This window comes from Molossus molossus, unplaced genomic scaffold (genome assembly GCF_014108415.1).
Source record: "Molossus molossus isolate mMolMol1 unplaced genomic scaffold, mMolMol1.p scaffold_m16_p_13, whole genome shotgun sequence".
Taxonomy (NCBI): domain Eukaryota; kingdom Metazoa; phylum Chordata; class Mammalia; order Chiroptera; family Molossidae; genus Molossus; species Molossus molossus.
Window position 1 is genome coordinate 12,398,607 of NW_023425348.1, and position 23,810 is coordinate 12,422,416.

At 56.2% G+C, this 23,810-nt stretch overlaps 1 protein-coding gene across 2 annotated transcripts; it reads left to right on the forward strand.

Annotated features, from left to right (window-relative positions):
• The first annotated feature begins 10,592 nt into the window (after positions 1 to 10,592).
• ABCG4 (ATP binding cassette subfamily G member 4) lies at positions 10,593 to 23,777 on the forward strand. 2 transcript variants are annotated; one of them, XM_036258940.1, is made up of 15 exons: positions 10,593 to 10,649; positions 11,244 to 11,487; positions 16,385 to 16,502; positions 16,631 to 16,763; positions 16,895 to 16,945; positions 17,147 to 17,292; positions 18,621 to 18,744; positions 18,867 to 18,981; positions 19,124 to 19,266; positions 20,063 to 20,161; positions 20,349 to 20,517; positions 20,586 to 20,686; positions 21,629 to 21,787; positions 21,943 to 22,061; positions 22,205 to 23,777. In XM_036258940.1, exons 2-15 carry the CDS (start codon positions 11,256 to 11,258, stop codon positions 22,428 to 22,430), a joined length of 1,935 nt encoding a protein of 644 aa, XP_036114833.1. In that variant the 5' UTR covers positions 10,593 to 10,649; positions 11,244 to 11,255; the 3' UTR covers positions 22,431 to 23,777. The 2 variants fall into 2 exon arrangements, with proteins under 2 accessions (XP_036114833.1, XP_036114832.1); XM_036258939.1 differs by having other exon boundaries at positions 22,008 to 22,061.
• Positions 23,778 to 23,810: the final 33 nt, after the last annotated feature.

Consider the following 23,810-nt stretch of genomic DNA (forward strand, 5'->3'; position numbering starts at 1 on the left):
TTCGGTTTCGTCGCCTTTGTCTTGTACGTTCTAAGCATTGGCTTGGGCTGCCCCTTGGACAGTCCAGCATCACTGACGCCATCCGTTCCTTGGTTGAGAAATGCCTTCAGGATTAAGCCATCATCCTATGGAGAGGCCCTTCCTCCAGTCGGCTTGGTCATGCCCGCACCTCATCTATCTGGACCACGAGACTCTGGCCTGCTCCCATGTGGTCCCAGTTCCCCAGGAGGAGGGCGACCGGGCTCTGCATGCATGGCCCTGGGCCAGGAGTGAGGCATCACTGCGTCCGAGTAGCCAGCCACAGACCTGTGGAAGGACATCAAGGCAGCGGGGGTGGGGGGATGGGGTGGGGGTGGGGGGCGGACGGACTCGTGGAGGGAGGAGGGTAACAACAACAATTTGGGAGCCGGGCCATGAGTCAGAGCTGACATCTAAAGATTAGGAGACGCCCTGTCTTACTCAAAGGAGCGGGAGGAGAGAGAACACAGGTGGCTCCTGAATGTGGAAGCTAATGCTTCCTTTTTTGTGTGTTAATCCTCACCATTGATTTTTAGAGCAAGTGGAAGGGAGGGAGGGGAGAGAGAGAAACATCGATGTGAGAGAGACACATTAGTTGCCTTCTGCTCGTACCCTGACCGCGGCCGGGATTGAACCTGCAACCCAGGTAGGTGCCCTTGACCAGGAATCAAACCTGTGACCCTTGGTGCACGGGCTGATGCTCTAACCACCGAGCAACAGGGGCCCAGGCAAAGCTAACGCTGCTTTTCTCTGACTTGGGGACAGTCTGCAACCTCAGAAGGGCACAGAATTGCCGAGTGGTCAGAAAACAGACATGAGTCTTCAACGTGAGACGCGGAAGGGGCGTGGGGGATAAAACCACGACGGAGTGAACACAGGCACCCAGTGGACGGGGACTGAATGAACGATGACGGTTGCGCAAGGTCGGAAGCCCGCGGAGTGCTTCGGGAACGAGCGTACCCCGCCATCTACAGCAGCAGGGAGGCCCGGGGAGGCGGTGAAAACCACAGCGTGCTGCGTAGCTTGAGCTTTTTGACTGGCCAAGGAGTGTGGAGGACAAATAGGCACAGGAAACGTGGGAAAGAACGGAGACACCCCTTTTGGAGAGGGAAGGAGGATGGATGGGAGTGAATGAGGACTTCATTTGGGGGGTGTGAGGGAAGGGTGAGGCCTGAGGGCCCCTATTTCCTTGATAAAGTAGAAATTAAGGTTATTGAGGTGGAATTTACTGGGTTAAGGAGATTTCTAAGAATTGTCAAGTTTTGCCCTGGCCGGGTAGCTCCGTTGGTTAGAGTGTTGTCCCCATGCACCAAAGTTGCAGGTTTGATCCCTGTCAGGGCACAGAGGAGAATCAGCCAATGAATGCGTCAGTAAGTGGAACAACAAATCCATGTTTCTCTCCCTCGCTTCCTCTCTCTAAACTCAGTCAAAACAAGCTCACGTTTTCAAAGTGCCATTCATAGATGCAGGCGGGAGACAGGTCACCGGACAGCCCAGCTGAGGTTGAAGTCAACATCAGACACTTCGTAGCAGATATCAGCACCCCTGGAGCAGAGGCAGAAGACGGACCACTGGGTTGACCCACAGCCCTGGCCTGACAGCCAGGACGTGGATGACTTAGGCCACGGAGCAGGGTAACTGGAGCAGCTGCAGAAGGCACGAGGTCCAGGCTGGACAAGAGGCCTTGCGAGACTGGAAGGTGGTAGCTAGACACTGAAGGCCCCAGGGAGACGTCGGAGGACTGCGGGGCAGAGGGAAAGGTTGTAGTCAGAAAGGGGACATTTTAAAATGGAGTCCAGAACCCGGCCGCTGTGGCTCAGTGGCTGAGCATCGACCCTGCACCAAGAGGTTGCCGGTTCGATTCCCAGTCAGGGCACATGCCCAGGTTGTGGGCCTGATCCCCAGTGAGGGGCATGCAGGAGGAGGCCAGTTGATGTTCTCTCTCACATCGGTTTCTCGCTCTCTCTCCCTCCCTTTCTCTCTCTCACTCTATCTGAAGATAAATGCAAAAATGTGCTCGGGTGAGGATAAAAAAATAAAATCAATCAATCAATAAAATAAATCAGTAAAGGAAAAGAAAAGAAAACAGTGCCCTGGCCAGTTTGGCTCTGCGGTAGTGTGGTTCCGCCGATGGGCACGTACCTCAGTTGTGGTTCGTCCCCGGCCCTGTTCCGGGTTGTGCAGCAGGCAGCCAATGATGTGTCCCTCTCACACTGATGTTTCTCTCTCTCCCTCCCCCCTCTCTCCCTCCTGCTCTATCTGAAGATAAATGGAAAAATACCCTCAGGTGAGGATTTAAAGAAAACAGCATTCACCCTGGTCGGTTGTCATCCCAGGAACCAAGGGGTCGCCAGTTTGATCCCTGGTAGGGGACGTCTCTAAAAATCAATAAAAAATCCGTTTTAAAAAAATAAAAAAGAAAATAGCACTATATAGATAAATATTGCACTTTTATTTTATCTCTCGGTATTTTCTGTTTATAGTAACTGGATATTTAAAAAACTTTTTTAAATTGATTTTAGAGAGAGAGGAAGGGAGAGGGAGAGAGAGAGAAACATGGATGAGAGAGAACATGGACTGGCTGCCCACTGGGGATCAGGCCCACAACCTGGGCATGTGCCCTGACCGGGAATCGAACCTGCGACCTCTTGGTGCAGGGTCGACGCTCAGCCCCTGAGCCACACTGGCCGGGCAATACTGAGTTTTTTAAAAGCAACAGCAAGGACTCTGACTAGTGGGTACTCCTCCACTGTCGGGGCTCAGGTGCCCACGCCCACCTTCAGGGCTGCCGGGGAGCCAGAGGGCTCTGCCAGGCTCCATCCTCCCTCCGTTCCCAGTCCTGGGCTGCACTTCTCCACGTGGCCAGCAGAGGCCCTTCCTTCACAAACACACTGAAATCCCTTTGTCCGAAGGTGACAGACTGTCCCAGTGGACAGAGCCGGCACAGTGGACGAGGGACCTGGGGTGATGGGAGCGGAATTGGATCAGCTCCAGAGTCCCCAGTCCGACTCCTTTCCAGCTCCCGTAGGATCCCACCACCTTCCACGTCCCATGGTCCATAAACCTCCCCAACTGTTTCTTTCACAAATCCCTGTCCCAGCAGACGGAGGCTCTTGGATTAGCTCCTGGGACTAAGCTGAGATGGGAATTTGCTGCTTGTCTTGCTCACCTTAAGCCAATTATCGTCAATCCTCACCTGTCTCGGATGGAGGCTCCTTCTTGGTGGTTGGGGGGGAGGGTCTGGGGTGGGAATTGGGGAGGATCCTGGAGAAAGGAGAGGATTAATCTCGGGATGGAAGAGATCCATTTGGGGAAAAGGTCCACCTGGAAATTGAGGGCAAGTCCGTGGTAGGAAATAGGTTTGTTCTGGCAATGATGCGTCTAGACTGAAGAATGCTGGCTCTCTGGGGCCATCCCAAACCGCGGTCCTCAGACTAGCAGCATCAGTCACCCAGGGGCTCCGAAGAGATGCAAATGCTCCCCACCCCCCGCCCCCAGACCTTACAGATCAGAAGCTCTGGCAACAGAGCCCAGCAATGTGTTTAACAGGCTCTCTGGACAATCCCCACCTGTGCTCAAGTTTGAAAACTATTGCTGTAGACGCACAGGGTCTTTTCTAGGAGTTAGAGGTGTGTGTTCCAGGACATCAGGGGTCTGTCCTGGGGGACGGGTGGTGGGGGTGGGGGAGACCACTCAGAACAGGGAGGGTCTGCCCTGGCAGACCCTGGAAGGTAAATGAGAAGAGGTCAGAGGAGGGGAGATGGATCTGCTTTATACAGTGGGAAGCCGACGGTATCAGGGAACGAGGGAGTCTGACACAGCAAAGACGTGATGTGGAATCACTAAGACGCGGATTCGGATCCTGGGATCCATTGTGCTAGCTGTGTGACATCCCACTTTTCCTTAACGTTTCTGAGCCTCAGTTTCCTTATCTGAAGCCTGGGCAGAAAATACTGACCTCATGCCCTAGCTGGTTTGGCTCAGTGGTTAGAGAGTTGGCCCACGAACCCAAGAGTCGCGGGTTCAATTCCAGTCAAAAGCATGTACCTTGGTTGTGGTTCGGTCTCTGGCCCTGGTTGGGTCATTAGGGAGGCAAGCAGTTCGATGTGTCTCCCTCCCATCAATGTCTTATCTCTCTCTCCCCCACTCTATCTGAAGATTAATGGGCGGGGGCGGGGAGGGGCAGAATCTCCGGGTAAGGATTAAAAAAATACTGACCTCATAAAGTCATGAGGATTGGTTATACCATTGAATCAACAGATATCTACTGAGTGTGTTTTCTGTGTACACGTTCTGGGAATATGCCACGTCCTCTTCCAGCCATACTGTCTGACAAGGTCCGGATGTGGAGAGAAAGCTTCAAGGATGCATCTTCTAGGGGGAGGACGTGGCCTGGGGTGGGGTTAATCGGTATTACGGGAGTTTTAATATTGGGAATAATTATTCTACTATATGACTAACCTGGGAATAGCAAACAAGAGATCTGAAATCATGTCTCTTCAATTAAATTCCGAGGAAACTCCAGCTTCCCCTGAAACCGTCACCACTGCATGTCCAGACTGTCTTAATAATTTACTAATTCAATTAGGTAAAAATTTCCCCCCGAAAGTCTCTAATAAACAATTCATGGATGAATGGCAACAGGAAGAACTAATGGTGGCACCTTATACCCCTGTGCCTCCTCCCCAGATAGAAAGAGTATTTCTAGAGAATAGAAGAAATTTGTATAGACCCCTACCCACTGCTCAAGGGTTTCCTTACATAGCTTATTGGATAAAAGGAAAACTGTGGTACCACCTAGAGGGGCTAGAAGTATACAAAGGATTCCTGACCCTCCCTCACCCTTACAGGAGCATATAATGAAGACGGAATAAGAATAGTTAACAAAGACGGACTCCGTGGTCCTCACACGAGCTTGCCTTCACGGAACGATCCGCACGCCAAGGTCCCCCTCGGTGCTTACGCACAAGGGGACAAAAGAAATCTCAATCATTGCAATTGAATAGGTTTTATAAGAAATGTTGTCCTGGGTTAGGGAGGTAAATCAAAAACTAGCTGATCTAAAAACCCAGAAAGAGAGTTTAAATAAAGGTCAACTATTAACCTCAGACAAAGGGCCTATAGAGAACTCTGTCTGCACAACTCTGTCTATCACCTTATAGGTCACTCTATTCCCGTCCTCAATAATATCTAATAAACACAAAAGGTCATAAATTAATTCTGACGAAAATGAAACTAACATCCTGGTACTACGGAATGAAACTCCCTGCTTCTATAACTGCGAATGTTAAATTTATGCCGAAAAAGAAAGTATATAAGCACAGAGAAACTTGCAATAAGTCGGAACAGTGTCACACTGCCTCTGAGTCGTGTAGTCATCTGTCTCCCAGCGCCGACGCCTGACCACCTCCGGGCCCCCCGGACCCTGCTGCAGCTGGACTGCGGCAGGAATACGAGGGCACACAGACCCAGACCTTTCCTCAGAGACCATCTCTCTGCTGGGTACCTGGCATATCGCAGGCATTCCACAGTTTCCCCTCCTTTGCCAAGGAAATGTGGGGGTCTTTGGGGGGAAAAGAAATGATTCTGAACCATAGAAAGTCTGAAGAATGGCCAAGAGACATATGAAGAAATGCTCAACATCACTAGTCAGCAGAGAGATGCAAATTAAAACAACAATGAGGTATCCCCTCACACCTGTCAGAATGGCCGCCATCAACAAATCATCAGACAAGTGCTGGCGAGGGTGTGGAGAAACGGGGACTCTAGTACACTGCTGGTGGGAATGCAGACTGGTGCAGCCACTATGGAAAACAATATGGTGTTACCTCAAAAAATTAAAAATGGAACTGCCATTTGACCCAGTGATCCCACTTCTAGGAATATACCTTAAGAGGCCTGAAACACCAATCAGAAAGAATATATGTACCCCCATGTTCATAGAAGCACTATTTACAATAGCTAAGATCTGGAAATAGCCCAAGTGTCCATCAGTAGACAAATGGATAAAAAAGCTGTGGTACATGTACACAATGGAGTACTATGCAGCTGTAAGAAAGAAAGATCTCTTATCCTTTGAGACGAGATGGAGGGACCTGGAAACTATTATCCTAAGGGAAACAAGCCAAGCAGAAAAAGACAAATACCACATGATCTCACTTATTTGTGGAATATAATGAACATAACAGTCTGAGGAATGGGGTAGACCCAGAAATATGGAAGTAGGGTACAGACTGACAACCCTCAGGAGAGGGGTGGGGAGAGATAAACTTATATGCATGTATGCATAACCAATGGACATGGACAACAAAGCCAGGGACGGGGCAGGGGGGATGGGGAGGAGGGTGTCAATGGGGTAAAAAAGGAGAAACATCTGTAACAACAACAAAAAAAGCCTGAAGAGTAAGAAAGTTCTTTAGAGTTAACAAATAATTTATTGCTAAATATTTGTAATTGAAACTCATAAAAACCTTTTGAGGCAAATATGCAGGGTTTTTAATCAGTCTCATTATACAGATGAGGCTCAAAGAGGTGGAAAGAACCCTGGCCAGTTTGGCTCAGTGGTTGGAGCGTCGGCCTGCGGACCAGAGAGTCCCAGGTTCGGTTCCCACTAGGGGCGCTACCAAAAAAAAAAAAAGAGGTTGAAAGAATTTGCTTACGGGTACAGAACTAGCCCTGGCCAGGTAGCTCAGTATGTTAGAGCATCACCTTGATACCCCAAGGATGGGTTAGATCCTCCATCAGGTCACTTACAGGAATCAACCAGTGGCCCAGCTGGTGTGGCTCAGTGGTGGAGCGTGGACCCATGTACCAAGAGGTTGCTGGTTTGATTCCCAGTCAGGGCACATACAAGAATCAACCAGTGAATGAATAAATAAGTGGAATAACAAATAGATGTTCTCTCTCGTGCACTCATGCTCTCTCTCTCTCTCTCTCTCTCTCTGTGTCTTCCCTTCCTCTCTCTCTAAAACAAAATTTTTTAAAGATGGAGGTAGAAGGAGATAGAGGGGGGATAAATGGTGATGGAAGGAGACTTGACTTGGGATGGTGAATACACAATGCAATGTACAGATGACATATTGTAGAATTGTATCCCTGAAGCCTGTGCAATGTGACTAACCAATGTCACCCCACTCGATTTTACAAGAGTATAGAACTAGTAAGTGACAGTGCCAAGATTAGAACACAACTCCTCCGACTCCAAGTTCAGGGTATGGGGAGAGGGTGTCTCAGAGAATGGAAGATGTGTTCCAGGGACGAGAGAGACCGGTAATGGTGCATGGCCGGGGCTCTCGCCCAGGGGATGGGAGAGTCACCCAGGGTCGTGGCTCCACCGTCGCCTACACGGTGGGGCCAGCTCGAGAGCTGTGGAAATCCTAGACCCTTTGATGGATCTGAGGTCAGCATGAACTGGGTTAGAGTTATCCAGACGCCTCGTGCGGAGCCGGAGCGAGCTCTCTCCGTCAAAGCCAAGCCGGGGACCTTGCACCCCGGGGCCTCAGGAGGGAGTCCCACATGGAGAGAAGCTGACAGAAGACTTGGAAGTGCTGGTCTCTGAAGGTGGTGAAGCCAGTCCTGGGGACAGAGTGTTCCTGGTAAAGGGGAGGGAATTTTCCTGAGGATTGTACAGTTGCGTGCCAGGGAATGGGAGGGGGTCGTTACGATACGGAGGCTGGTCCTGGCCGGTTTGGCTCAGTGGTTGGAGCGTCGACCCATGGACTGAAGGGTCTTGAGTTCGATTCCAGTCAAGGGCACGTACCTTGGTTGCAGTCCGGTCCTCAGCCCTGGTCGGGGTCATGCAGGAGGCAACCAAATTATGTGTCTCTCTCACATTGATGTCTCTCTCTCTCTCCCACTCTATCTGAAGATAAATGGAAAAAGTATCCTCAGGTGAGAATTTAAAAAAATTAAAAATAAATAAATAAATAAATAGCCCTGGCCGGTTTGGCTCAGCGGTTAGAGCGTCGGCCTGCGGTCCAGTGAGACCCGGGTTCGGTTCCGCTAAGGGCATGAACCTCAGTTACAGTTTGTCCCCTACCTGAACAAAAAATGAAAAAATGTCCTCAGGTGAGGATAATGTGTGTGTGTGTGTGTATATATATATATTTACAATTAACTTTAAAAAAAGACACAGCGGTTATGTTGGGAGAATGAAGAGCCTGTCTAGGAAATGGAGGAAGTATTGATTTGGGGATAGGACGCTGAGGGCCCCACAGAAGAGCAGAGAAAAGCCAGCCAGCACTTGAGGGTTCAAGCTCTGCCCTGCCACCAACTAGTCGCGTACTCTTGGGCACATTGCTTAACCTCCCTGTGTCTCAGTTTCTTTATCTCTGAAGAGATTGTACTTTGAGACAACATGAAGGGACCTGGAGAGCATTATCCTAAGTGAAATAAGCCAGCCAGAGAAGGACAAAGACCACATGATCTCACTTATCTGTGGAATATAATGAACAAGGTGGGCTGACGAATGCAACAGACCCAGAGACATAGAAAGGAGTACGGTTCAGACCTCAGAGGAGGGGGACAGGGGGTATGAATGAGATGAACCAAAGAACTTATATGCATGTATGCGGAACCAGTGGACACAGACAACAATGCTGGGGGGGGCAGTCTCGGGGGGGGGGAGAAACATCTGTAACAAAAATAAATGAATAAAAATTGGAAAAATAAAAGATTGTAATACCTGCTTCATAAGGCTTTTGTGAGGATTACATGAGCAATGTCCATAGTAGTTGCTCAGCAAACACGAGGGTCGGGAGGTCTATAATGGAGCGTTGCAGGTGCAGGGGAGGAGGAACTTCCCCCTCAAGGTTCCTTCTCCTGGTCAAATAATCAAGTAGATGTGAGACAGACGTGCAAGAGAAAATGACCAAAATAACTACTTACGCCTGTATGGGAACCCCACATATGGAGAGGTTCAAAAATAGAGAGGGAAAGTGTGGTGTATATGACATTTTGAGCAAGGGACACCTTGGGGACTTCAAAGGGTTGTTGAAAGATGGTAAGAGGAGATGTGTAGTGATTGGAACTTTGCCTTGCTCTGTGAATACGTAAAAAAGGTCATCTCTGTTCCGGCCTTATTGTGGGACGTCCCCGCCCTCAAATTCCTTTAGGTAGTGAAGGGTGTTCCCTTGAGCCTGCGGGGTCTTGGTTGCCTTTAGCTCAGAACGACCTGCATATCACGGTGGCGCATCTTGGGGTGACTCGCTCTGAACTCCAGCGGAGGTTAACTTGGAGAATCAAGGGTCCATCTGGACAAGGAACATTGGTCCCCAGGAATGGTGGTGATATGGGACATGGGTGGGGAGAAGCGAAGGGGGGCTCCAAAACCCACCCACGCCTCAGTGACAGGGTGGGACTTGGAGATGTCCTGCAGGGGCCACCAGCGTCCAGGCCGCGGAGGGGCTGGAGGAGGGGCATGAGCCGGGGTAGGTTTGACTGCTAGTAACCTCTCAACTGGCGCAGACAGGAGACTCCTCTGTGGTGTGGCGGCTGCAGCAGCCTCCGGTCGTCCCATCAGTGTCTGCTGGGTGACAGGTGGGGACTTAACCGCTCAGGTCACATGTCTCAGCGGGCTAACCTGCTTACCCCTTGAAGACGGGCTGGGGCAGACAGAGGGCGAGAGGAATCGCTTGAGAAGGGAGCAGAGCAGGGGCAAGGCCCGCGGGCCTGGGGACCTGTGTGTGAAGGCCTGGGGGGTGAGGGAGCGGCTGCACGTGCCATGAGAGGGTGTCGCAGGCGGTGGCTTCCAGCCCTGCTCATGTCCTGCCACCCGGGCGCCTCCCGTATCAGGCATGTGCCCGTCTGAAAGGACCGAGTTTGCCTGGAAGAGCGACATTTCCTCAGTCCGGGCAGGCGGAGCTCGGGACCAGCTCACCTTTGGAGCTGCTGACAAGCTCTCCCCAAAAGAGCCCCCCTTCCCTGTCTGAACCAGTTTCCTCGACCTTAGAGAGGGAAAGGGGCCTGGTGTGGAGGAGGGGAGGGGGATGCCCAGGACTTGCTTTCAAAGCCTTTGTATCTAATTTGGAGACGCCCTGGGAACCCTGAGCTGCAGGCCAGAACCGAGGGGCGTTGGTGGAGGGCGCGGGTGCAGACTGGCCCCAAACTTCAGTCTCTTGAGAGAGTTGAAATCTGCACCCCAACCCCCCGCCCCCCACTGGTTAGTCTGTAGTCCAGGGACCTGTCCCTGCTGCGTGCTACCAGCTCTCCTTCCCTCTCGGACCCAGATCAGCCCTTCACCGCCCCCTCCCCGTCCTGGGTCCGCGGCTGCGGGTCTCCTCCGGGCCGTCCTCGGCTCCGCGGCTGCGGGCGCGCGCGGGCCCTTTAAGGACCGCGGAGCCGGCGATCGGTAGCTGGGAGGAGAGCGCAGTCGCCCGGCGGGCTCCGGGGGACCAGGCGCAGGGACCCGGTGCGCGCAGCCGGCGGAGAAGGGGCGCGCCCAGCCGCCCCGCCCGACCTGCCATCTCTCGGACGGGAGGCGGGGGCCCTGCCCGGCTGCCCGCTCCGCCCCCGCCCCGCCCGGCCCGGGACCGGCCCGGGAGCCGGGACTCGTGTGCCGCAGCCGGAGCCTCCATCCCCGGCCGTGGCGGCGCCCAGCGTCTCGGCCCACACCGGCCCGCGGGCACCTCAAGGTGACTAGGCAGGCGGGGGACGGGAGGGGTCAGCCCGCCGTCAGGGGCTGGCCGGCCGGGGTGGGTGGGGGTTGGGTCGGGTGGTGCATCCGTCTCTGCGGAGCGCCCAGGGCGCGCGGATCCAGGGGCGCCGGCGGGAGGCCGGGCCACGGCTTTGCGCCCCAGGATGGGGAGGCCCCGAGCCTCGGCTCCCTCCGTTCCCCGGTCCACCCTGCGCTCACCCTGCTGCCGTGACCTCCTAGCCACTAGCCACTAGCCTCCGCCGGCCGCCTCCCGCGCCTCAACCAGCCCAGTCCCCTGGGGCTGCCGGCCTGCGGGGTAAGCAGATTAGAGCCGCGGCCGGGAGGGGGAGCGGGCGAGGCTGCGAAGGGCCGGGCCGGGGCTGCCCGACCGCAAGGAGAGGTCGGCACTGAGCGCGGCGCCCAGGGCTGGGGGCAGGGGCGGCGCAGAGGCTCCGGCGGTGCGAAGCGGGGTGCTCGGGGTAGCGTACCTGACCCGAGCAGGAGGCGGGAGTGGGGGCGGAGCAGCATTAGAAAACGGGGAGCGGCGAGCCGGGCTGGGGTGCCCCGGGCTGAGCAGGCCCTCGCACTGCAGGCGGCCAGCGTGATGGCGGAGAAGGCGCTGGAGGCCGTGGGCTGTGGACTGGGGCCCGGGGCCGTGGCCGTGGCGCTGGAGGACGGGGCGGAGCCGCCGGTGCTGACCACGCACCTGAAGAAGGTGGAGAACCACATCACCGAGGCCCAGCGCTTCTCCCACCTGCCCAAGCGCTCAGCCGTGGACCTCGAGTTCGTGGAGCTGTCCTACTCCGTGCGCGAGGGGCCCTGCTGGCGCAAACGCGGTAGGGAGCAGCCTGGGGGGCCGCGGCCACCCGGCCCCACGCGAGTGGCCTCTTCGGGAGCCTGAGGCTGGGTGTCCCCTGCCCTGCACCAGTGGGCGTCGGGGGAACACGGGAAATCCCGGCCCTCAGAGTGGAGGTGCCAGGGTCTGGGCTCCCTCCGCACCTGTGCGCGCCGAGACACTAGCGGTAGTTGGTGGTTGACGTTTTCCTCTTCCAAGTTGGCTCTGATCCTTGAGGGGTTTCCCTCCTTTATTTCTAGGGAGAACTCTCGCCTCTGAGGGCTGGTATGAGAAAGTGTGTGGGGTGATGTGCAGGGGTTCTCGGGGTTTGGCGATAACCTCGTACCTGGAGAACACTGCCCGTTTACAAAGCCGCTCACTCCCGCATTTTACTTCATGTGCCCAGGTCCTTCAAAGTCCTGAGGCTGAAGGTTCGGCAGCATAGAGGAGGTCCCATGTCACTCATAAGGGAACCGAGGCCCAGGGGCGTTGAGTCACGTATGTCCCACAGCTAATACGTGGTGGAGCTGGGACAGAAGCTAGGTTGCACAGCGCTCCACCAACTTTTCTGTCAACGTAAGAGTGTCCAGACCTGTAAGAGTTTACTGGTGTTTATTTAAACTGAGGACATGTCCAGACCAAGATCTCGACAGACTGAGAAAATGCTCCCTGTGCCTAGAATCGCAGTTTGGTAGTTCTTCACACACAGAGAATCGAAGGAGAGAGAACATAAGGAAGGTTACATGAAATCTAGTGGTGGGCCTGGACGGTGTGGCCCATGCACCCAGAGGTGGCCAATTCCCCTCAGGGCACATGCCCAGGTTCTGGGCCAAATCCCCAGGAGGGGGCATGCAGGAGGCGGCCAGTCCATGTTCTCTCTCATGGATGTTTCTATCTCTCCCTCTTCCTTCCTGTCTCTCTAAATTCAATAAAGGAGAAAAAAAAAAAAAGAGAGAGAGAGAAAGCAATCTATTGGTGGTAGATATGGGAAGTGGAAGAAAGCATTGTGGGAAATCTGAAAGTTAACATTGACAAGAATAGAAATGGCAACAAGGTAACAAGGAGGACTTTGGGAGCATGTGCTCTCCTCAGGGTGATGACAGCTGGGGGGGGGGGTCTGGAAAAGAGGGTTATTCTGGCATTTATTGCTCAGGGGCGTTATCCTAGGACGCATAAGAACCACGGACAGGGGTCACTTAGGGTGATTCACCAAGACCTGCTCTGGTAGAAATTTACACTCAGATCATCCTGTGAAGATACTTTTAGTCACTGAGCTGGTCAGCCCTGCCATGGGATCCCCATGCTTGTCTGATTTACTATACAGCCCCCCCTTTTGCTCACAGCCTTTTTCTCTCAACTTCCCGGAGACAGCATTTCCATCTCCTCTTCCCCCCATCAGGGTGTTGGGGTAAGGTCTGGGGCTCCGAGTTTCTCTGAACCCCGACCATCCCCCACATCTCCTGCCTGGGCCACTAGGGCTGGGAACAGAGAAGCTGGCTTTTCCCCCAGAGCCTGGTGTGGGTCAGGAGTGGAGCTGGGGTGAAGAAGCAGAGCTGGGGTGCTTCAGAGCGGGGTTGAGTGTGCCCTGTCTCTGCACATGGTAAGATGGGCTGGCTCTCTGGATGCTTCAACCCACCAGCCACAAGGTTGGCACCCTTACCTGGTCCTCTCTCCTTTGGACCTTGCCAGCCCCTTTCCCTGCCCTCTGTCCTCTCTCTAACTTCTCTTTTCGTTTGAACCACTCTCTTTCTCTGAAGGGGAGAGAGTCATTACAGGTGGGCAGGGAGGGACAACAGCAAGGCCTGTGGGGAGAGGGAGGTGTCCGCCTTCCTGAGGTAAAGCTTTTGCCAGACTCCCCTAATCCTGGGACATCTCTCGTTGTTCAAAACACTTTTTTGAACTTTTTTCTAAATCCTCACCTGAGGACATGTTTTTATTGATTTTAGAGAGGGAGAGAGACATCGATGTGAGAGAGAACTCCCCATTGGTTGTCTCCCATACCCATCCCAACTAGGGATCAAATCCTCAACCTGAGTATGTGCCCTGACCAGGAACCAAACCTATGACCTTTTGGCGCATGGGACTGTGCTCCAACCAACTGAGCCACACCGGCCAGGGGAAAACACTTTTAAATTAATTATCTTAATATTTACAAAACCCGATTATATCTTTGGTAGGAGATATTGCTAGCTTTATTTTATTTTATTTTATTCTATTTATTTATTTGTTTGTTTTTAAAATATGTGTTTATTGATTTTTAGAGAGAGAGGAAGGAGAGGGAGAGAGACAGAAACACCAATGACAGAGAAATATCAGTCGGCTGCCCATCAGCCCAAAACCCAGACACACGCCCTGACCGGGAATCTAACCCGCGACCTTCAGTGCCTGGGACGATGCTCACGCCCCTGAGCCGCACTGGCCAGGGCTGTCTTTACTACATTGATGAGGAAACCGACACCCTAGGAGAGGAAGTGAATTTACATCGCACAGGGAGTGACTGGTACTGACGGGGGTGAGACTAGAACCCCGGTTCCCTTCGGTCCGAAGGCCTGGCAGCCCCTCCGTGCCAGGTAGTTATGCTCCAACAGGCTCCAAGGACATGGGCTCCTCGCCACTTGTAAGCTACGTGACCTTGGGAAGGCTGCTTACCCTCTGTTGGCCTCACTTTCTGCATCTGTGAGCTGGGACGATAAGCATCCCCACCACACAGGCTCGTCGCGAAGGTCAGATGTTACTGTGCAGAGGCTCTGTGAGAGGCAAGTGCAGGTGTTCCGAGTGTGGTTGTGAGATGTTTGTATCAGGCGTCACTGTTCCATCTGGGACTTGGCTGTGATTCAGTGGGACGAAGGTCCATCCTTGCCAGTTTCTCTCCCTGCAAAAGGAATCAGTTCCCTGGGTGGCCCTGAAGCCATGCGCTGAAACACAGAAGCACGTGTCTTTCTGATGCGGATGGTGGTGATGACCGAGGCGGAGGGCTGGGACCCATGACGTCCCCTCTCCCAGTAAGCAACTTGCTCTGTGACCTGGCGTGAGTCGCTGGACATCTCTGGGCCCCCGTTGTCTCATCCGTTTGCTCTAGCAGAAAAAAGATAACGAACTTTGTAAACTGAAACACCGTCCAGGCAGTCGGTGTGATCAGGGCCCCACAGTGGGCAGCGGCTGCCCCCTTCTGATAGGGTGTCCCACTGAGACAGCGTGGTGCGGTGTTGGGAGGCGCAAGATCGCACCCCTTCACTGCTTCTGCGGAGAGAGTGGAGCGGGAGCTGGGCTCTCCGGGGCTCAGCGAGGGTGGCAGTGAGCAGAGGCAGGTCTGCACACAGACAGGCAGGGCCCCCTTGTTGGCCTCTTCCTTCCTTTCCACCCCGTCTCAGCAGGTGACCCATGTTGCATGTCCTACCTAGGAGAGCGCTTCCTCCCAACGCCTGGAGGGCGGCTGCCTCCCCTCCCACTGCGAAATGCTGCTCATCTTTCAAGACTTAGTGCAAATGCCACCTCTTCCATGAAGCCTTTCCTGATCTCCCCCTGCCCCTCCGCCCTCATCAGCTCCACTGTCTGCGTCCTCGTGCATCACGTGTGCTTTTGTCATAACCCTTATTTTGTCTTTCCTCAGATCCGTAGATGTTGTCCATCATTTTTACCTAGACGGTGACCTTCTTGAGCGCAGGAACTGTGTCTTCCTCATTCTTTTGTCAAGTGTCTGGTACAGAGCTTGGAATGTAGTAGATACCAATAAGCATTTGTCAAAAAGAATTAGCAATCAAAGGTCATATTTTAATTAATTTATTTTTTAATCCTCACCCGAGGATATTTTTTTTTTCATTGATTTTTAGATAGAGTGGAAGGGAGGGAGGGAGGAAGGAAGGGAGAGAGAGAGAGAGAGAGAGAGAGAGAGAGAGAGAAATATTGGTGTGAGAGAGACACATGGATCGGTTGGTTGCCTCCTGCACTTGGGGATTGAACCTGCAACCCAGGTATGTGCCCTTGACTGGGAATGGAACCCATGACCCTTCAGTCCATGGGCCCGAGGCTCTAACTGCTGAGCCAAACTGGCCAGGGCTTGTTGGTTCTTTATAACAACCCTATGAGATAGGTGCTATCATCCTCATTTTACAGATGAGTGACCTGGAGCTCAGAGAGGTTAAGCACTTGCCCAACGTCACACAGCTGGTAAGTGTGGAGCCAGAATTTGAACCTAAATTCACCTGACTCTAAGTCGGCGCATATGCTGCCTCCCGCTGAGTGAATGGAAGGTGAGGTTCCGCCGGGGCCACGTCAGGGGCCACGTCAGGGGCTGCGGCTGAAACCCGGGGGCAGAGAGCATACACAGAAGCCCTGCTTTTTCGGAAGGAGGCCCAGTCTCTGAGCGCACATTCCCAGAACAAACGCTATTGAGCATCTAGGTGCCAGACGGTCTGCTGAGGTTACAAAGATGAGTGAGACAAAGACCCTGCCCCCAAGGAGCTCACTGGCTAAGAGGCTGGAGGAGGGGGAGGCACAGCAAATAAGAGACATGCTGGCGTATGAGAAGCGCTGAGGGACACAGAGGACGGTCCTCCAGCCCAGGCTGCGCCTTGGGAGAGCCTTCCCGGAGGGGCGTTTAAGGAAGAGGACCCGGGTTCTCTCTAACCTTGTCCCCCTTTCCATGCCCAGCCATGAGGTGTGGGGTTTCACCATTGCTTCCAGAAGAGCATTGTCAGATCTGGGACTTCGATGGCAGTAGTGCTCATTTCTTGGGGGACAGAACGAGAGGGTGGGGGTTATTGTCGGAGCTCTGAGGGTTTCTCCTCTGCCCTACGAGTTCACACTGAGTAAGGACTGAGCCAGGGCTGCTCCTGGGAGTTCTGAATGCCTCTGTTCACTGCAGCCCTTGTCAAAAGTTCCTCCCTCCGTCACTGCAGGTTATAAGACCCTCCTCAAGTGCCTATCAGGTAAATTCTGCCGCCGGGAGCTAATTGGCATCATGGGTCCCTCAGGGGCTGGCAAGTCCACACTCATGAACATCTTGGCGGGATACAGGTGAGGACAAGGCTGGGGCGGAATAGGGGCAGGACCCAGGAAGAAGGAACCTCGGGGAGCACAGGAGGTGTTGTTCTGCAGTAGTCTTGACACCCATCCCCCCCCACCCCCCACCCCCGTTCCTGCAGGGAGTCTGGGATGAAGGGGCAGATCCTGGTCAACGGGAGGCTGCGGGAACTGAGGACCTTCCGCAAGATGTCCTGCTACATCATGCAGGACGACATGCTGCTGCCACACCTCACGGTGTTGGAAGCGATGATGGTGAGGGCTGGTGGCCACTTCCTCCCAGTCACCCCTCTGTTCCCACTGCTGCCCCGTCGTCCTCGTTGGCTAAGGGTCACGGCAGTGGCCTCTCTCACACGTAGCTGACCTGCCTGTGCTCTGGGCCCCAGGTGTCTGCTAACCTGAAGCTGAGCGAGAAGCAAGAGGTGAAGAAGGAGCTGGTGAGTGGGGAGGGGGAGGGTAGAAATGGGGCAGCCCTCCTTTTCGGTGCCACTGAGTTCTGGGGCTCTGGGCTGAGGAGTGGGCAGGGGTGTCCAAGGCTGGCACACTGGACATAAGGGAGATGCTTATTTACGTCGGGGTGGCACACAGGGAAGCAGAGCCTGAGAAGCTGATCCGAGGTTGGGGTGGGGCTGGGGCAGGTGACGGAGATCCTGACAGCACTGGGCCTGATGTCCTGCTCCCACACGAGGACAGCCCTGCTCTCCGGCGGGCAGAGGAAGCGCCTGGCCATCGCCCTGGAGCTGGTCAACAACCCACCTGTCATGTTCTTCGATGAGCCCACCAGGTAGGTCTCCCCCTTCCTGGGCCCTGAACCAGGCTGGAGGCTGCATCTGGTCCCCTGCTGGAGACCAGAGCCTGTGTCCTCAGCCTCCTGGGGCCAGGATCAGGGCGTCCTCCTCATCCCAGTCCTGCCAACCCCGTGGCTGCCGCAGCCCCACCCCTCACACAGGCAGAAGTCCCAATGCCCCCCGACGGACCCCTCCCTGTCCTCTCCCCACGGCCAATCAGTCACCACGTCCTGCAGATGCTCTCCTTTGGCCATCTCTCAGATTCCACCCACCCCATCCCTAGTGCCAGCACTAAGCTCAGGGCATCATCAACTCTTGCCTGCATTTCTGCAGCGGACTCCTCCCCCTCCTCTCCAGTCTCCCAGACACCCCTTCCTCCACGCAGCCACCAGGAGGAACTTTCTAGGAGACAAGTCTGGCAGTACTCACTCCGCTACTGAAAAACACGTATCGCCCTGGCCGGTTTGGCTCAGCGGTTAGAGCGTCGGCCTGCGGTCCGGAGAGACCCGGGTTCGGTTCCCGCTAAGGGCACGTACCTCGGTTGCGGTTTGTCCCCGGCCCTGGTGGGTCGTGCGGGTGGCAGCCACTCGATGTGGCCCTTGCACATCGATGTTTCCCTCTCTCTCTCTTCCTCTCTCTCCCTCCCACTCCGTCTGTACAAAAAATGGAAAATGTCCTCGGATGAGGATTAAAAAAAAAAAGAAGAAAAACACGTATCGATGCCCTCAGAATCAATCAGAGGATTTACAGAGTGCTGCCCTGACCTCATATCTTGCTTCCCGCTGGCTTGTAGGTTATGCTCTAATAATATCGAATTGCTTATAGTTCCTCCACCAAGCCGTGGTTTCGTGCCTCCAGGCTCCGCACACGCGGTGTCCGCCCAGAGCGCCCTCGGCATGGTGCCCGCCTTCCCACCTTGACCCGGCTTAGCGCTTTCTCCTCCCCGACTCGCTCAGGAACCTCCTCTGGTACAGGAGGGCGGAATCCTCCTCCTCTCTCTCCAGCGTGTCCCGTGCGACTGTAAAGGATCCGTGCACGTCCCGCTCCCTCTAGACCTCGAGTCTGTGTCTTCTTTATTCGCATCGTAACCCCAGTGTCTAGCTTCCAGAAGGTGCTCAGTGTACGCTTGTTAAACTGAACAGTGCTCTGGGCTTCTTGATGCCTCCAAATGCCCGAATCATAGTGTGTACAGGATATAGGGGTGGCCAGAGGGGCCCCTTCCTGCCAGCTCCAGCCCCGGTACAGTAGCTGTCCCACCCCAAACACTTCCTTCTCTTGGCTCTGCCCACATCACCCCACCCCCTGCTGGCCTCTCTCTGGACAGTGGTCTGGACAGCGCCTCCTGTTTCCAAGTGGTGTCCCTCATGAAGTCCCTGGCCCAGGGAGGCCGAACCATCATCTGCACCATCCACCAGCCCAGTGCCAAGCTCTTTGAGATGTTTGACAAGGTGAGCGTCTCTGGTCCTCAGAGACGACCGGACTGAGATGGGGGAGGGAAGGCTCCGTCGCGGTGCTGGTGGCCTGCCTGGCCCACGGTCTTGTTTTCCTCGCTCTCCTCTGTCCGCCTCAGCTCTACATCCTGAGTCAGGGCCAGTGCATCTTCAAGGGCACGGTCACCAGGCTGATCCCCTACTTGAAGGGCCTTGGCTTGCACTGTCCGACCTACCACAACCCCGCCGACTTCAGTGAGTGGGGCCTGCCGGGAGGGCCGGGGGCGGAACTGGGGGCTTGGGTCACGGCGTTGGCCTTCAGCAGACATCCAAGGGGGGCTGCCGGCCCTTGGGGACGAAGGATAGACCTCAGCTGAGCACCCTGCTGTGTCCCCAGTCATTGAGGTGGCCTCCGGCGAGTACGGGGACCTGAACCCCATGCTGTTCCGGGCTGTGCAGAAGGGGCTGTGTGCCATGACCGAGGAGAAGGGCAGCCTGGAGAAGAACGAGGTCTCCAGCCCCTGCCCCCCTTGCCGCCCGGTGAGTGGGGTGAAGAGGGAAAAGAGTTCGAGTGGGGGAGGAAGAGGGGACCTGAGCCTGGCCCTGTGGAGGAGGCTGTCACTCAGGGGTATCAGCCATGGGTACGAGGGAGAACCCCCCCACTGTTACCAGCTGTGTGACTTTGGGCGCCTTAGTTAGCTGCTTGGAGCGTCTGCTCTCGTTCATTTATCCCTTCGGTGGGTTTTTGCCGACCGTCTGTAGGGTATTGTCCCCGGTGCCAGCCCTGTGCCACCTGGTAGGCTAGACGGACGCTGTCCCCAGCCTTGTGGCCGGCGTGGCTTCCTGTGCTCTCCACCTGGAGGTGAGGGTCCCAGGCGCAGGGCATCAGGATGGCTGAGACCATGTCGGAGAGCTCGGCCCTGGAGCTGGTGACACGGGTCCGCTCACCGCCGCTCGCCACCTTCATGAGATGCCGGGACCCTGGGAAGCAGGACCTGCTACTTCGTAGTCATCACGATCATTGTTCCGTGACGTGACTGTGAACGGTGGTGGCACGAAGGGTCGACGTTTCCCAACGGATTGAAGAGAAGAGGGGCTGACCCCGCTCTAAGGGGTGCCCTTCACCCCTCTGTCTCCTCCCTCCCAAGCATTCTCCCTGCCCGCGTCTCCGTGTCTCGTCCGATTCACACCCAGAGGCCAGCGTCCAGGCCCACGGCCCGATGGGGACGACGTCGCCTTCTGCAGACCTGGAGGACGCCTGCCCCGGGGTCCTCCATCCCTGGGCTGGGGGTGTGGGGTGTGGGTGAGCTCACCTGGTCCAATCTCCTCGCCGCAGGAAGTGGATCCCATTGAAAGCCACACCTTCGCCACGAGCACCCTCACCCAGTTCTGCATCCTCTTCAAGAGGACCTTCCTGTCCATCCTCAGGGACACGGTGAGGCGTCCAGTTGGGGGAGAGGAGGGTGGCACCGGCCTAGCCTTTTGGGGCAGAGGGTCCCAGCGGCGCCCCACCCCCACCCGCAGTGCACCTCTGGGTCTGTGTGCCTGGGAGGGCCGCCCCAGCGTGGCCGCCCGCCGGTTCCCAGCCGGTGACCCTGTGACCCTGTGACGCCGGCACACAGGTCCTGACTCACCTGCGGTTCACGTCCCACGTGGTGATCGGCGTGCTCATCGGCCTCCTGTACCTGCACATCGGCGACGACGCCGACAAGGTCTTCAACAACACCGGCTGCCTCTTCTTCTCCATGCTGTTCCTCATGTTCGCGGCTCTCATGCCCACCGTGCTGACCTGTGAGCTGAGCTGCCGGGCGGGGCGGGGGGGCGGGCGGGCCGGGCGCCTCATCTGCGTGTGTGCTCAGTCCCCTTAGAGATGGCAGTCTTCATGCGAGAGCATCTCAACTACTGGTACAGCCTCAAGGCGTACTACCTGGCCAAGACCATGGCCGACGTGCCCTTCCAGGTGAGCCCCTCCTCCCGCCTGCCGCCGCTCCCGGTCCGGCTGCTCCCATAGTGCTCTGCCCCCTCAGCCGCCACCTGCCCTCTTTCCCTTTCTGTCTGCTCGCTTAGAAAGCAGCTGGTGAGCACCTGCCATGCACCAGCCTGGCGCTAGGCAGGGACACAGTGGAGACAAGACGGAGAGTCTCACCCTTGTGGGACTGTGTAGTGGGAACAACTGATGACAAACAGAAAATGATCAAAATAATAACCCTACACGTGACTGTACATCTCATTTATGTATTTAATTTTACTATTAAAACAAATTTTGTTCCTTGTGTTGATTCGAGAGGGAGAAGAAGGGAGAGGGAGAGAGAGATAGAAACACGGATGAGAGAGAACATGGACTGGCCGCCTCCTGCACGCCCCCCACTGGGGATCGGGCCCACAACCTGGGCATGTGCCCTGACTGGGAATCGAACCGGAGACCTCTTGATGCAGGGTCAACAGCCACTGAGCCACACCGGCCGGGCTGTAAATCTGATTTAAAGCCGTAGAGAACGGTGTAGACTCTGGGGCCTCACTGCCACTGGTCAGCTGTCCTTGCCCTTCAGGAGTTAATGACTCGTAGGGGAACAACACACATATGTAGAGTTCATTAGCGAACAAAACCAGGAATAGGCTGGTCCAGGCGGGAAGGACTTGGAGAGCCCAGAAGGTGAAGAAGTCACCACACCTAGGCTGGTCAGAGGGGCCCCAGTGGCACTGGAAGAGGGATGTGTTTCGTGTGGCCGGGAGGACGGGCATGCGACCTGGGGCTGGGCAGCAGGCACAGGAGTGTGACGTCAGGACTAGTCATGAGCACCGTCGGGACGGCTGACCCAGAGGCCCCGCCGGGGTGAAGCGGAGGGTTTGGCTGCCGGGCCCGGGCTCACAGCCCGCTGCCCAGCCCTGTGCCACCCCCCAGGTGATGTGCCCAGTGGTGTATTGCAGCATCGTGTACTGGATGACAGGCCAGCCCGCTGAGACCAGCCGCTTCCTGCTCTTCTCGGCCCTGGCCACGGCCACGGCCTTGGTGGCCCAGTCTTTGGGGCTGCTCATTGGCGCCGCCTCCAACTCCCTGCAGGTGGGAAGACTGGCACTTGGGGACCCCCGAGGAGGGAGGGAGCAGGGGCTGGCATAAGGAGCGGGAGAGATCTGTGGGGAACCTTGGGGCCACCCCTGTCCTGGGTCTGTCCTGGGCACGCCTGTGATGGCCCGGTCCCCTTCCCTCCCCTCCAGGTGGCCACGTTTGTGGGCCCAGTGACCGCCATCCCTGTCCTCTTGTTCTCCGGTTTCTTTGTCAGCTTCAAGACCATCCCCACGTACCTGCAGTGGAGCTCCTACCTCTCCTATGTCAGGTCAGTGCGGCCCCCGCCACCTGCCCCTGCTGCTGCTGCAGGAGGCCAGGCCCTGGGCGACAGGTGCACCTGGGCTCTGGCCGCGCGCCCAGGGCGCAGGGACCCTGCACTCCGTGCCTGCCCTGATGCCCCTGCTTGCCTAGGTACGGCTTCGAGGGCGTGATTCTCACCATCTACGGCATGGAGCGAGGGGACCTGACCTGCTCGGAGGAGCGCTGCCCGTTCCGGGAGCCGCAGAGCATACTCCGCGCGCTGGATGTGGAGGATGCCAAGCTCTACATGGACTTCCTGGTCCTGGGCATCTTCTTCCTGGCCCTGCGGCTGCTGGCGTATCTTGTGCTCCGCTACCGGGTCAAGTCGGAGAGATAGAGCCGCGCCTGGGCCTGTGCCAGCCCCCGCCGCCGGAAGCCCCCGCCCCAGCCCTCTGGGGCTGTTTTAACCTTGTGGACTTGGGCACTGGTTCCTGGTGCACCGCTGCCCCCATCAGCTCTTCCAGGGGCTGTCTGTCTGTCTGTCTGTCTGTGCTCCCAGCCTTGGCCCTTGGAGTGAGGGCTGCAGCCCTCCCTGCCGCGCCCAGGAGTCTTCCCGGGTAGAAGTGGTTTGTCCCTTCCTCCCTTGTCTCTCCGACACCCGCATGCGAACACCATTCGAAGGCTGCCACCCCCTTCCTGCCCTTGGTGCCCTCCTCTGTTGTCTGCCGGGAGCCCTGGGCTCTCCAGGCTCCCAAGTCCAACTAACCAAAGTGGCCCCCTCTGGGGTTCCCAACCACCTACGTGTTTGTAGACTGAGCAGTGAGAAGGTTGGGACTCAGGGCTGGGCCCTGGTGGGTCCCTGGAGGTTTCCTTTGGACACTGGAATGCAGTGGGGAAGGACTCTGGAGTCTCCTTCTCCTCACCCCCCAAGCCCAGACCCTCGCTGGTCTGGACAGTCTGCTGGTACAGAAGCTGGGTTTCTGTCTGGGTCACCCTCCCAACCCCGGAGCCCTGGGAGGCAGCTTCCCAGCGCCTTCGCGGGGGCGGCTGGGGCTCCTCTGCAATAATGTCTGTTTCTCCCCCACCTGCCACGGGGCCGGAGAATGCACTTTACTCGGGGGGTGAGTGGGAGAAGACCGCCTCCTTTCTCGTGCTCCTATGCAGGCCCTCAACGCCCCCTCCCTTCTCAGGAGTTACACGCGAACCTGCAATCTCAGCCCACACGCCTCGCTGTCCCCGATGGCTCGGAGGAAGGGTGCATGGTGGTGGGTGCTGCGGGGGGGCAGTGCCAACTCCTCCGGGGCACCTCGCTTTGCCCGGAAGGGCGAGGCTGGTGCTGTCCCGGGCATCTCCCGGATTGGTCGATGTCTGCCCCCTTCTTCCTTCCAGCCAGGGGTGCACAGGGCATCGGTTCCCTGGTGTTCAGGACCAGACTAAGCACAAGCGCGAGCATCAGGGGCCTTGGCCACTGCCCCGCCCTTCTTGTGTGTGGAGCTCCACCCCTCCCCCTCCGTTTGCTGCTCATTCGAACCCTTGTCCACATCTCTGCCCCCTTCCCATCAACCGTCTGGCTTTCCTGGGGGGTCCAGGCTCATGCCCCTTCCCTGGGGTTCTTCTCCTTTATTGCTGAGCACCTGCCTCTCTGCCCACCCCCACCCCGCCACGGATTTCCCCCTCACGCGGAGACGCCAGTTGTCTTTGTGGGATTTCACCCATTATTAATAAAACCTATATTTATACAGTATGCGGCCTGTGAGCGTGGGCGGGTCTGAAACCC

Bases quoted from the DNA above. Each gene is read 5' to 3' on its own strand.
- ABCG4 (XM_036258939.1), top strand. From the start codon at position 11,256: ATGGCGGAGAAGGCGCTGGAGGCCGTGGGCTGTGGACTGGGGCCCGGG. The intron at 18,982-19,123 runs GTGAGTGGGGCC...CTGTGTCCCCAG, and splicing joins CCACAACCCCGCCGACTTCA to TCATTGAGGTGGCCTCCGGC. The intron at 19,267-20,062 runs GTGAGTGGGGTG...TCCTCGCCGCAG, and splicing joins CCTGCCCCCCTTGCCGCCCG to GAAGTGGATCCCATTGAAAG.